Genomic DNA, 13,779 nt, shown 5'->3' with positions numbered 1-13,779 from the left:
TTTTCTTTTCAAAGTGGTTCCACACTATGGATCTTTTCTTCCCTGAAGCTATAGCAATTTCACCTTCGGCATTATGGGAACGTACCGGGCGGGGACCTAGAATCCCATCTCCGCTTCACTAATTTCAGGTATTACCCATACCCAACCCCAAACCCCTTTGTACGGGTAAAACCCTACCCAATAGGGGCGGGTACCCACGGGGATGGGTTTGGGTGGGGCAAATGGCCATCCCTAAATCCGAAGGCCTGGTTTCTATTAAAATCATGTAAACGTGGTGTAAGAAAATCCCAACCCTACCGACCAATATGGAGCAGGGCTTGGGTCGTGCAGTCAATCGACATCATTACAATAAGAACTTTATGTGATCTCCAAAATCCCAACTTTTATCAACCTTTGCGACCAAAGTACTATCATTTATTTGAAGTCTGAAATAGAATTGCATAAAGAAGCTCACTATTTCTTAGAGCAATTTCTATGGACTCAACAAACCTGTAGTTTATTAATTTTGCTCCCTCCGTAGACTCAACAAACATGAAAAATAGATGGGAAAACCAACAAATTTGAGGATTTGTTGAGTCCGACCGTAGATCTCACGTGCGCTTGATGTAGAATCGGTCGGCTGAAACAAAAACGCTGGCGTGTAAAGCAAAAGCGTTGACGTTTGATGTTTGACCGCCACTTGATTTTTTCTCTCCATTTCTCAGTTATTGTATTTAGGATTTATTTTTTATTATTTGTTTTATTAATTAAATAATCAGTGGGACCCAACTCTTATTAGTTTATATTAATAAAATCACTAGTGGGACCCTAATATATCAGATTTGTTCATTTTGCGTTTTCCATAGTGCAAAAACTTGTTTGTTCATCCACGTGGCTCAACATTTTTTATTTATTTTTTGTTAATTGCCAATTGCCCTTATGGCATCTCTAATAACGGGTGTTAAAAATATTATACTTTAATTAATTATTAAAAATCAAAAATATGACATAGAGGTAGGGGTGGAGCCAGTGTATAACAAGGGTGTGCAATTGCTATACACTGCTCAACTGGCTCCAAAGTCTAAAATTTGAAAAATGTTGGGTTTCCAAGCCCATTTAACCTTACTTGCACTCCCTAGAATTTGTTTTGTTTCCAAGGATGTCTAGCTCCATCCCTGCATGGAAGTCGTTCCAAAGGTTTAGATAAGATTTTCTTTAAAACCTACAAATTAGTACTTCATCCTTCCTATTTTGTAGGACTTACTGTAGGAAATGAATATATTTTAAATAAAAATCTAAAATCCTACGTATTACTGAAAAATAAATCTTTCACCGACATTATATTTTCCTTCAGCAATGGAAGTAAATATGGAAGATGCAATTGACTGCACAAAATCAAACCTAAAGCGTTAGAAGTACGTTTATCTTGTGGTCAGCCAATTCTAGACGAGACTTATAAGATTGAACCCAGGAAAAAAGATGTGCTACTTCTATCATGCAGTAAATAAGCAAGCAGATATGAATCATCATCTTCTAATCAAATTTACACTAAGTACAGATAAAACACAAGCTACCCAGATATGATGCATACACGAAAAATATTTGAAGTACAAGGAGATGGCATAACCAACACTATAACATTTTATCATTGTCAAGTACATATCCACAATTCACTCATCCTCGATCAACAGTCACCCAACAGTTACTAGAGAGCATCCAAAGACACTCAACCAACAGTCATCCATATAATCGATTAAATAAATTAAAAAAAAAAGGTCACCCACAATGAAAGAAACTAACTTCATTCGAAGGGTGCTACTCTTAAACAGGATTCTGCAAACCAATGAAGTGTTCTTTCGAAAAATCTTCTGGGTGGTCTAAGTTTTTGTTTATGAACTATGCTTTGGTGTTCTCACAAGTAGAAGTTTATTATCCAACAAATTCAGTTTCAGTCTAATCAAAATCATATGCATACATAAGGGGAAAGAGAAACATATACGTATTGAAATTGTATTGGACCATAAGAGCATCCACAGTGGGCGAGTATAACCAAATTTATGGGATGAGATCCTAACACAGTGGGACGGAGTAAAGATCAAATTTGGACCAAAGATCAAATTCCAGACCAAATATGGTCGCGACCAAATCCCAAATTCTAATATAGTCGGGCGTAAATTTAAAGTACGCTTGATGCTGGGCGTAAATTTAAAGTACGCTTGTTAACGGGCGGAGATTTAAATTACGCCCGATGAAATTTTAATTAAATAAAAAAAAAAAAGGAATGAGGCGGACTTTTAAAGTCCGCCTCTTAAAATTTGCAAAGAATGGGGCGGACTTTTAAAGTCCGCCCGATGGAATTTTAATGAGGCGGACTTTTAAAGTCCGCCTGTTAAAATTTAAAAGGGATGGGGCGGACTTTTAAAGTCCGCCTGATGGAATTTTAATGGGGCGGACTTTTAAAGTCCGCCTGACGAAATTTTAATCATGTACCGTTGCGTCACACCACGGACTAAACCCAAATTTTGGTCTTTTTTTTGATCTTTGATCTTTGGTTTTGATCGCACCACTGCAGTTGCTCTAAGAAGAGCGTAGTTTACTTTGTAATGAAAAATGCAGATCGAGAAACAGATATAATACTAAAAGGTATAATTAAGACAATAAACAAATGTAAGAAGACACTGAATGACTTACGCTAACGACAAATGCAGATCAAAAATCTGCATCCTATTTACTTCTCTTGTAATTGCAGCAGCTTTAGGATTAGAGTATAGGCAGCTAGATGGATATATGGATAACATTAGCACCACAGGTCGAAAAGCTTCTTCTGAAGTTGAAAAAAAAAAGCTCTCTGGAGGTTAATCAGTCTATAAATCTATTTGGGAACACGATGGTGCTTCAAACCCTAAGGCCTGCTAATTTTTTAAACACATCTTTCTTCTCCTGCTCTTTATACCCCAAATATGTACCTGAGTTTAGTGAAACTAAATTATTTACATAAGTCTCCACTTGGAATACTTTTGAAAAACCATTCTCATAAAAACCATTATTCTTATCATGCTTCAAAATCCTAGTTGCTCTTTCCATTGGGTTATACAAAATCAAAGCCTTCTCACCAGCCAAATTAGAAACCTCATGCTGTTTAATTGTTAGTAGAATCTCGCCGTTTTTTAAACACTCCATCTTCCTCAAGTACTGAACTGACCGAACAGACTTAACATCAATGACTGTGGGGATTGTATAAAGTTTCGTCCAAGATTCTCTCACTCCATAATCCTTCATCATCCATACTTCATAACCATCCACATAACTACTACAAAGCATGCCTAGGTACTTATCCCACACATTGACATACCTATAAGCACCAAATTTTCCGGCTCCCAAATTTTCTGGTTGTGGGATCTCTTGAACACTTCCGTTTCCAACATCCAAAGCGATTAAAACTTTGCGTTTATTTCCTGAATAGGATTTTGCAATCCAATGAAGAGAGCCATTATAGAACACTCCGGGTGCTGATACACTACGTACATTAGAAACTAGGTACGGGATATGTTGGATTCGTCTCCAAGTATCTGATTTCAACTAATAAAAATCGACTTCAGATTCCTTGCGAGTAAAATTACCCACGATTCTTACATACTTGTAATATTGATTTAATGCATCATAGCCAAACCCATATTCAAAGCTAATGTATCCAGGAAAAGACACGTCTCGAAATCCAGCTGGTAGTGTAGATGATCTTGGTATTACTTTATATTCATTAGTAGTTGGTTCCAAACTACACCACCACAATGTCTTGAGCAAACCAATCCATTACAAGAACCCAATATTTTCAACCTATTGCACAGTAGACTGGATACCGAATTTCTTTAATAGGGGCATTATCAATATATGACAATAATGTTGATGAATCATAATCTAAAGAGTATAGTTTTTTGTTATATTTTATAAGAAAACTTAAGTTATTGTTGGAAAAGTTAGGGTTTCTGAATAGGATGTTCCAATTCTTACAGACACACCTGAATTTTGAGAGAGATTCCACGGGTAACTTTTGAAGAATTTCGAGGATGAGTTCTTCTTTTGTTTCCTCTTCTTAGTTTTCTTCCGTTTCAGTTGCATAGAGCGAGTATCTAGTATTATTTTGTTAAACTTCATTAGGCCCTAATTTTTCAATCACTACAAGTTTTCTACCAGTTCTTCTCAGTGGACAGTGGTGGAAGGGTTGTGTATACATTGATAAGACTTTAAATTAGGGTTGTTTACCGCCGCGAACAACTGCATGGCAAATTTACACGAAAGCTCGCTTTTATATTCTCGCGGGATGCTGGAAATAATTGGAGGCTGCTAATTCTTGTTGGAATTTTGGGTCAAAAATTATTATGTGAGTGAAATTTGGTTTTGGAAGTTTAAACTCCAAGAAGGGTTTAAGGGTCATTCCTTTTCACCATAAGACACTTAGTGCACAAGTATTACGGAGAGTCACCATTAGACATGGTGAGTCACCAATGAATGAAAGGACACCTTGTAGAGTCATCATTGACTCTATATAAACCCATCTCCTAGTTTTGTTTTTATACAAGTTAGAAGAGAACAAAAATAAGTTTTTGAAGTCAAGAGTCACAGTCACTTAAGAGAACAATAATTGTCAACATTCGCTGGCTTAATGGTATTGTAGTGCTACTTATTATAAGGCGTGATCGTTGTATCTTGGAAGGCGACATCCGTAGAACCGTGAGCACCGTATGCGGGGATGAATTGTCTTTAAGGAAAGAGGATTACCTCGCCTCGATCAACCAATCCAATAAGTCTTTCTAACTCTCTTATTTGCTAATATTTTGTTTGTTGCAGTAACATGATTTTCTAGAAACCGAAATCGCATTATTATTTCCAACAATCTTAAAGACAATTCGGCATGTTTTGGTTTCTTGGAAATGCTAATAGGTGTACTCTCAATCTTGATCGGTACAAAGTTTCGTGTGAATGTGCATTTGAACATGTTAATTAAATTTGAATCACCGCCTGCATGTTGGTGCATATGTTAGAGGATTTGGTGCAATGCTTTTTAGATCACCTTATCTTCTTATAATTTAGTGTTTGTCTCATCTGATTAAAAGCATGCTGTCTCCATATCCAATGCTTTTGTTCTTTTGCACCACATTGTTCGTCTTACATGATATTGCATGTCTCGATATTGTTTGTTTATTTGATTCAAAGTCTACCCATGTTCAGAAATACTTCGAATGAATAATCATCATAATTATTTACAGTACATGCAGTTAAGATCATTTTTGCGCCTTCACTGTTCTTGATTGGGTGAATCAAGGAAAGTAGAATGATAGGCGAGTGGGCGTCATTTCTGTTTTACAGTTCGTATATTTCATTTTGATGTTAGTTATGGGGACATGACCTTTCATATGATGTATGAACAGTTACGTCTGTTCAAAACGAAAGACTTCAAAACGTTACCGTTTTAGAACCAATTATAACTGTTCGTGAGTTTCAAAGATTGGTGATTTTGAGAAATCCTTTCACGGAATGAAACAGGAACACAATTATTTATTTGTTCAGCCTCTCCTAAACATTGCAGGCTAGAGGTAATCATTGTGAATGGAGTTCCCTATTGTTTGTCTTGGGCGGAAAGGATGCAAACGATTGGTAGTGAAGATATTACAAAATGAAATTTTTGTAAGACGACTCTGATGAAAGTTCTCTGGTTGGTCCGTGATGTCGTTTTGCGACACAAACTCATCAGGATTAGAACACCGCAAAACCAGTTGTTATGCGATGTTTCCTGAGATTGATTGGTGGGGAGATACCAAATGGTTACTACCATGACCATCCAATCAGAACCTCATTATCCCTCTGCAAATTTTAAGATCTTGCATTGAGATTTGCTTTTGGATCAAATCCATTAAAGTGGTTTCATGACTATTGGTGATAGCCATGAAATGTGGGGGAAGGAGTACCATGTACAGGTTCTGATGCAATGTGACCGATAATTCTGGCCCACATTTATGAAAGAATTGGTCTTCTCCGAGAACTTCAGAAGCCTAAGACATAGATGTCTAGATGATTCATGTGATTTACGTGAATTTACAGTTTCATCAGTGGGTTGCGTACATGCCACCTGAATTTTGGGAACCTGGATTTCGCTTCCTAGATGGGTTTGAATTACCTTGTTCAGAAAGGCGCAAGTCTCTTATCGCTGGAAATTCTTCCAAGAATAAGAGATGAAAATGCAATAAAGGAAATGTATAGAAGTATGTTTGTTCTTACATTTGAGATAAAATCCATAATGAATTTAATTGTACGGAAAGCGAGATGAATTCTTTGTACCATCAGTAGGTGGTATATGAGAATGCTTGTGTATACAGTTACTTATGTAAGCGAAATAAGTAAAAACAATTAATGCAGCGCTTCCCCTGGGATGTGCAAGCGCAATTCTGCTTGTGCAAAGCACCAGTGATAATGGTAGTTTCATAACATAAAAAATGTCATGAAATGTGGGGGAGAAGACTAAGAGCACTCCGTACAAGTTGGTACCTCTAAATGTGGGGGTTCAGAGACTCATTTCTCATAAATGGGTGACTATGAGAATCGGATCTCGATTTTGGCACCAATTTTGCTAAGGAAAAAGCAAAGCAGTGTTAGACAAACTGAAATTATATGATGAGTATCTAAAACCAGTAAGCCACAGGATTGTGGGGGTGGTCATATAACAGAAGTGTTGTTATGATAAATTCATCAAAATGTGAGGGTGCCTAAATCAGTATTATGGTACGTTCCTATAAATACAAGGTCAACGTAATATCATAAAGCAATTGTTCTCAAATGCGCGCATCTAAAAGAAATAGTGTTTGGGAATTGTATCAAGCCGGCAAATGATACAAATTCAAGAGAGAGCTTATAATTGCATGTCGAGGGGAATGAGATTATAGCCTTACTAAAGAGTAAGTTGCAGCGGTAACTCAACCTAAACGATTGGAGATCCCATGGTCTAGGTTCAAAAGGGAAAACTAAGTTGTGACGAACTCGCCAGATAACACTGAAAGAGATTTTCTCTTTCCCATTCCTATGATACGAGTCAGTGTTGCCTGTCACGTTAGAGTTTGAGATTTTCTCTTAATGATTCCTATCGCTTAGTCTAACTAAGAAAAGTATGGCAGGATACTTTACTTTCAAATAGGAGATCACCTATATGAGTGAGAAGTGGGGCCGCTTCTATGATAACTTTAAAGGCTAGGGAACTTATAGAATTCCAAGAACGTTCGGGGCCGAAATGAATACAACCGAGAATTTGACGATTATAAGGAGATTTAATGTGTGAGATTTATTGTATCGATTTACATCAACGTCTGTCAGTTCAACGACATCGCGTCCAATGATTGGCTAGTAAATCCGGTAAGTTTTCACTAGGTTTGGTTCAAAGCCACAAGCTACCATTTACCGATGGATTATATTTTCTGCTTGTGCTCTTAAAAGTTTGTAAGTTTTGTTGAGTCAGTATTTTCACTCATGTGGGGGGATTGTTGGAATTTTGGGTCAAAAATTATTATGTGAGTGAAAATTGGTTTTGGAAGTTCAAACTCTAAGAGGTGTGTTTAAGGGTCATTCCTTTTCACCATAAGATACTTAGTGCACAAGTGTTATGGAGAGTCATCATTAGACACGGTGAGTCACCAATGGATGAAAGGACACCTTGTAGAGTCACCATTGACTCTATATAAACCCATCTTCTAGTTTTGTTTTTATACAAGTTAGAAGAGAACAAAAACAAGTTTTTGAAGTCAAGAGTCAGATCACTTAAGAGCACAGTAATTGTCAACACTCGCTGGCCTAATGGTATTGTAGTGCTACTTACTATAAGGCGTGATCGTTGTATCTTGGAAGGCGACATCCGTAGAACCGTGAGCACCGTATGCGGGGATGAATTGTCTTTAAGGAAAGAGGATTAGCTCGCCTCGATCAACCAATCCAATAAGTCTTTCTAACTCTTTTATTTGCTAATATTTTGTTTATTGCAGTAACATGATTTTCTAGAAACCGAAACCGCATTATTATTTCCAACAATTCTAAGGAAAACTAAGTTAGGCTGATAAGGGGTGTCATAGGGACCCTTTCCAATCGTCGGAGTTAGCCTTCATGAAGAACATCATCCTCACTTTACAATGGTTTAGATGAAAAACCTTGCCGAATATGAATCAAACCCAATTTCAGATTAGATAGGGAAAGGTTGTATTCGTTTAAATTCGAATATAGCTTAAACCCAATTTAAAATTGGGTACGGTAAGGCTAATACTCGTTTTAAGTTCGAGTATAGATCAAAGTCAATCTCATGTTGCGAACCCAAAATTGGTGCAATTAGCAGGTATACATGTCGATCCAATCGATTCTGGAATTTTATGTAGGCAATCAGCAGGTGTTATGGAACCAACTCTGCTGATTAAACCAATGCGTAAAAGAAAATGTCATTTACCGGTAGGTGTTAGATACTCCCTCCATCCCTAATTAGATGATCTATTTGGTTTTAAGTTTTGTCCCATAAATAGATGACCTATTTTTGTTACTATAAGAAATATGTATAATTTGATAGTTATGTTTATATTCGTTACGTATGTGTTTTAAAATGATTTTCAACGGTATAAAGTTTACGAAAAACCGTGATATAGTTTAAGAGATAAATCATTTCTAAGTTTTACTAACATCCGTTTCTTAAAAATTGTGCAAACTATAACTAGGCCATTTAATTAGGGACGAAGGGAGTGGTATATTTCAAAATGAAATTTACAAGTGATACGATTGATAGGTGTTAATATAGAATCATATTATCGAGACTGCACACGATTTGGGTTTGGAGCTGCATGGGATCCTAATATCCTAAAAGTGGCTAAGGGACACCTAATTAATATTAAATGGTACCCTTTCATATGGTTATTTTATTATTATTACCCTTTCAAAACCAATCTAATTATTTTTGTGGCATACTCTTCTTATGACGAATAGATGATCTGCGGACCTACAAAAAAAAAGTGCATACAAATCATAATATTTACCACTTTGAACCGGAATCTGGCACGCGATCTAAAATTTGCTTAATGACTTAAAAATAGGTCACGAGGTCCTACGTTGTTTTACGTGTAACCACATTAGTAACCACGTGGATCCCCGATCCCCTGGGAGCTAGAAACAAAATAAAAAAAAATTATGGTTAGGATTACAATCAAATTATTAAGATAATGTGCGGAGACCTAATCATCATAATGTCAGTTTTAGTGTAGATTCAAATTTAGTGGAAACAAAAAAATTTGTTTGTCTGGAAGTGTACGAAGGACATCATTCCTACTAGGGATAAACTTTTTAGGTACAAACCTGAGATTGAAGTGCACCGCAGTCTATGTAATTGTCCTGCTGAAACTACTGATCATCTTTTCTTGGAATGCCCTTATGCTAGATCAATTTGGTTAGCTGTTAATATAAATATTGGTACCATTTTATCTCACTATGGTTCTTTCAGAAATTGGGTTATCTCTTGGTTTTCTGCAGGTACCAATATTACTTTTGGCTCAAACATCACTAGCTAGGCAGGATATTAACAATTTGCTTATGGTTGCAGCTTGGACAATCTGGAAGGATAGATGTTCCAAGGTTTTTCAGAACATCAATCCTAACAGACTCATGTCACTGGACAACATAAATAAGCTTTCTAGTTCTAATGTTCAGCAAGTTACCAATGTTATTCTCCCATTGCAGGATATTAAATGGGTTTCTGCAGATAATGATTGCTTAAAATTTAATATTGGTGCTTCTTTCAAAAAAGAAACTTTGCAAGGTGGTCTGGGTCTAATTGTGAGGAATTTTGTAGGTACCTGCATTGGTGTCAAAGGCATCTACATTGATGGAGGAATGAAAGATGGCATTTAAGTGGAAGAGCTGGAATGTAAAGCTCTAAAAGAAGTTGTTAATCTTGCAGTGAAGATGAAGCTAAAGAAGGTTATCTTTGAGTCTGATAATGAGTCTTTAATAAAATCAATCAATGAGCCTGATTCTTATGTTCATTGGATGAATCAAACATTAATTCTTGATATTAAGTTTCTGTTAAGTTCTTTAGAGTATTGGAGGTGTGTTTCAGTTAGGAGGAAAGCAAATTGTGTTGCTGATAAGTTAGCAAAGAGAGCTAGAGTCATGAGAGCAAGTTTTAGTCTTGGGTGTGATCTTCCAAATGACATACAAGTTTGGGTTGATCAAGATTTTTCTTTAATGAACTAATTCTCATAAATAGAATGTTTTTGCATCAAAAAAAATATTTGGTGGAATCCTGGTAGTTTTTTGATTAATTAACCTTTATATTTGAATTCCTGGGTGTGTTTGACAAGCACAATATCACTATTTTTCAAATAACCAAGAATTCGTATTCAATGGGTCCAACATCCTTTTTGGGTATTCTTTCCAAACTAAAAGTATAATATTTGATCTTAACTCTTAAGTTACCTGTACGCCCCTCCTCCTTTTACAGTACGAAGACATGGGTTTTCTGCCCAAAAAGAAAAAACACAGGAAAGAACTGCTACTGTGTTGATAGTTGTAATGGGATTCAGGGATATGAGTTGTGTCTGAATTCGAGACGAAGAAAGGAGACGAAGTTGTTGTACGTTGATCGATTAGTGAAGGATCTGGGTTTTGTTGGTGCTGAGAGATCAATCAACGAAGTGGAGTTGTTGTCGTACAATTGAGGGAAGATGCATGCTTCCAATTGAAATCAGTAAAGAATTGATGGTCATGAATGAATGTTAGTTTAGAGTTTGTATTGATTTACAAAACTTTGTATTGTTTCTTGATTAAAAATTACAGGGAAGGAAAATTGAAATAGGTTAGAACATTATGCATATTCTTATAATATATTGCGGGTGACTAGTATGATAAACCTAGATTTATTCACGAAGTACACAAGATTCACTCGAGAGCATAATGCATAATTTTTCTTATATATATAGGAAATAGGTTTCCCACAGGTGCACCTGAGTGCCTAATACATAGTTTCATAGGAAATAGGTTTTGGGCAGGTTGCACCTGAGTGCATAATGCATATTCTTATAGGAAATAAATTTTGGCCAGGTTGCACTTGGGTGCATAATATATCCTCAGTTTATTTTTTTTATTCGAATTTCATATCAACAATAGATCTTGTTTGGTACATCTTTTCGAACCTTTCCAAAAATATAAATTTTATTAAAATGCGACTTGTATTATAGGAGTTAAGACATTTTTTTGCGATAAATTTAAACTGGAGAGAGAGAAAATAAATAGAAAAGAAAAAAGGATTAAATAAATAATAAAGTTAAAAGTAAAGAGCATATTTAACTAATTTTTTTTATGTCCTTTTCAACCAAACCTATATTTTGGAAGTTCATTACTAACATGCTTAATGGTTCTTGGGTAAATGACCCATTTTCCGAATTCCTGGAACCTTGAGGAATTTCTATATAGATAATGCGTTTATTATCGTTATGACAAGAAATGAGTGTTATACAGGCCAAAATCACAATAATATTTACATGCTGTTTAACCTATAAAATCACAATAATATAAAAGACGTAAGTATATATTTTACCCAACTTTTTACCTTTACAAATCATTCACATTTGCTTCTACTTAAATAACAATTTAATGTAATGACTATATGTTCAATCTCATACCGAGAAGTCTGAGATGTAGGAGGAAATTGAAAAGCAACATTAGTGTGGAGATAAAGATGTTTTTTATTTTCTGAAAGTTCATTCTTCCGTCAGAAAAATAATATTTTTTTACTCTTTTTAGGATGATTCCATACGAACCGTGAATATGAACAACGTAAAAACCGCTACACACATAAAATGGATGGGTCCCGCCCCTGGGAAAAAAAACATGGGGTCTCATTAAAGGTTGGTGTGAGTATACGGTTTTGAGGGAGTTCATATTCACGGTTTATTAAGAATTTTTGCTCTTTTTATAGTGTTAATAAAATGTAGTATGAAAGATGTTTTGTTATCCTTAGGTAGTAAATTTCATGCCTTTGGATTTTTCCGTCTTTTTGATTGAATGAATATAAATAAAGCATCATTTCTAGATGAACTTAAGCAAAAAAAAAACACAAAATTGGTTAAAAAGACAAAAATCAACAATTCCTGGGTGAAATGGACAGTTAGATTTTGATACTGTTTAAATGGACAAAAATGTAAAAATAGGCAGGATGTAACCAGTTTCATCGTGCCCATTTTCAAATATTTTTTTTATTATTTTTAATTTACACAGGATGTATCCAGTTTCATCCTTGCTATTTTTTAAATTTAAGCTAGGATGAAACCAGTTTCATCCTTACTATTTTTTTTTGTCCATTTCACCCAAACTATGTTTTACTCGTCCATTTGAACCGTGATTTAAAAATATTTGGACAAATGACCCATTTTTCGAAAAAAAATATAATAATTTGGAATTCTAAGTCGACAGTGAAATTGAGAGCCAAGTTAATACATATCGTCGCCAAAATAGAGTGATAATACAATGTCATACAAATTTGCACAGTGTTTCATAATGAGCCTTGCATCTCAGTGATCTCACAACAAAAAAAAAATCGTTTTAACCAAATATTTGCACGGTATTGTATTAACCTAATGGCCCAAAATGGGGTCGTGGTCCAATAATTTCCTCATGGCTCACTATTTTCTTAGCCATATTTGGGGTCGTGGCCCATGATTTGCCTTTTGCACCAATTTTAGTGGTTAAGCTTATAGGTTAAGCTTATGGTCCAAATTAAGATTTTCCGTTGTGGACATCTGATCATGGTAAGGTCAGTTTTAAGTTGGATCTAATACACTAATGTAATAAACATGACAACAAATGAATGTTATGTGAGACGGAAATCACAGTAAATTTTGCATGTCTATTTTACCTATAAAAAATATCTATCTCCCTTCTACAGAAAAGTAGTCCATCACAAATATGTTTTGCTTGAATTTTACTTCTAAGGGCCATCCACGTTTGCTTCTACTTGAAAAGATGAAATAATTTACTAGTAAATATCGTATTCTTAGAGCTAAGGAATTTAGAAAATAATAAAGACAGAAAGTGGCAACTTAGAGCTAAGCAGAATAACTTTAAGTGGGGAGATGCAAACAGTGATACTTTCACAGGATTACAAGCTCCAAGAGAAAAAAAGAACACTATTGCTAAGCTGCAAATAGATGGTGTGGACTGTTTTGATCAAGCTGCAATCAAAGAAGAAATAAGGAACTACTATATTCACTTATTCTCTGATCATAATAATGTTTATTCTTCATTGAATTCGCTGAAGTTTCCTAATGTGGGTGAGGAGAAGAAGAACTGGTTGAAAAAATTTAACTGAAGCTGAAGTTTGGGATGTTATTAAGAATATGGGAGCAAACAAATCACCAGGGCCAAATGGATTTTCAGCTGAGTTCTATAAGAAATGCTAGAGCATTATCAAAGGTGATTTTATGAGAATGTTAGATGATTTTTTTAGGTATGGCTATCTTGATTGGAGGCTAAACTGCTCATTTATTACTCTCATACCCAAGAAAGAAGATTCTTGCCCCCCCTAGAGATTTTAGATCATTAAGTCTAATAGGGAGTGCATACAAGATAATGTCTAAGCTCCTTGCTGAGAGATTGAAAGTTGTAATGCAATCTCTTATCTCAGATTATCCAGGTGCTTTCATTCAGGATAGAAAAATTCTGGATGGTGTTCTCACTGCCAATGAGTGTGTGGATAGTAAGCTAAAATCCAAGGTGCCAGGTATTTTGTGCAAA

The 13,779-nt window shown here is 35.5% G+C and overlaps 1 protein-coding gene across 1 annotated transcript; it reads right to left on the bottom strand.

Annotated features, from left to right (window-relative positions):
* Positions 1–2,874: 2,874 nt before the first annotated feature.
* LOC113316407 (F-box protein At3g07870-like) lies at positions 2,875–5,988 on the bottom strand. Its single transcript, XM_026564593.1, has 2 exons — positions 5,943–5,988; positions 2,875–3,434 (listed from the first exon to the last, which is right to left on the bottom strand). The coding sequence occupies exons 1-2, from the start codon at positions 5,986–5,988 to the stop codon at positions 2,875–2,877; spliced, it is 606 nt and encodes a 201-aa protein (XP_026420378.1).
* Positions 5,989–13,779: the final 7,791 nt, after the last annotated feature.

This window comes from Papaver somniferum, chromosome 10, assembly GCF_003573695.1.
Source record: "Papaver somniferum cultivar HN1 chromosome 10, ASM357369v1, whole genome shotgun sequence".
NCBI lineage: Eukaryota > Viridiplantae > Streptophyta > Magnoliopsida > Ranunculales > Papaveraceae > Papaver > Papaver somniferum.
This window is presented reverse-complemented; position numbering and strand designations above follow the sequence as displayed.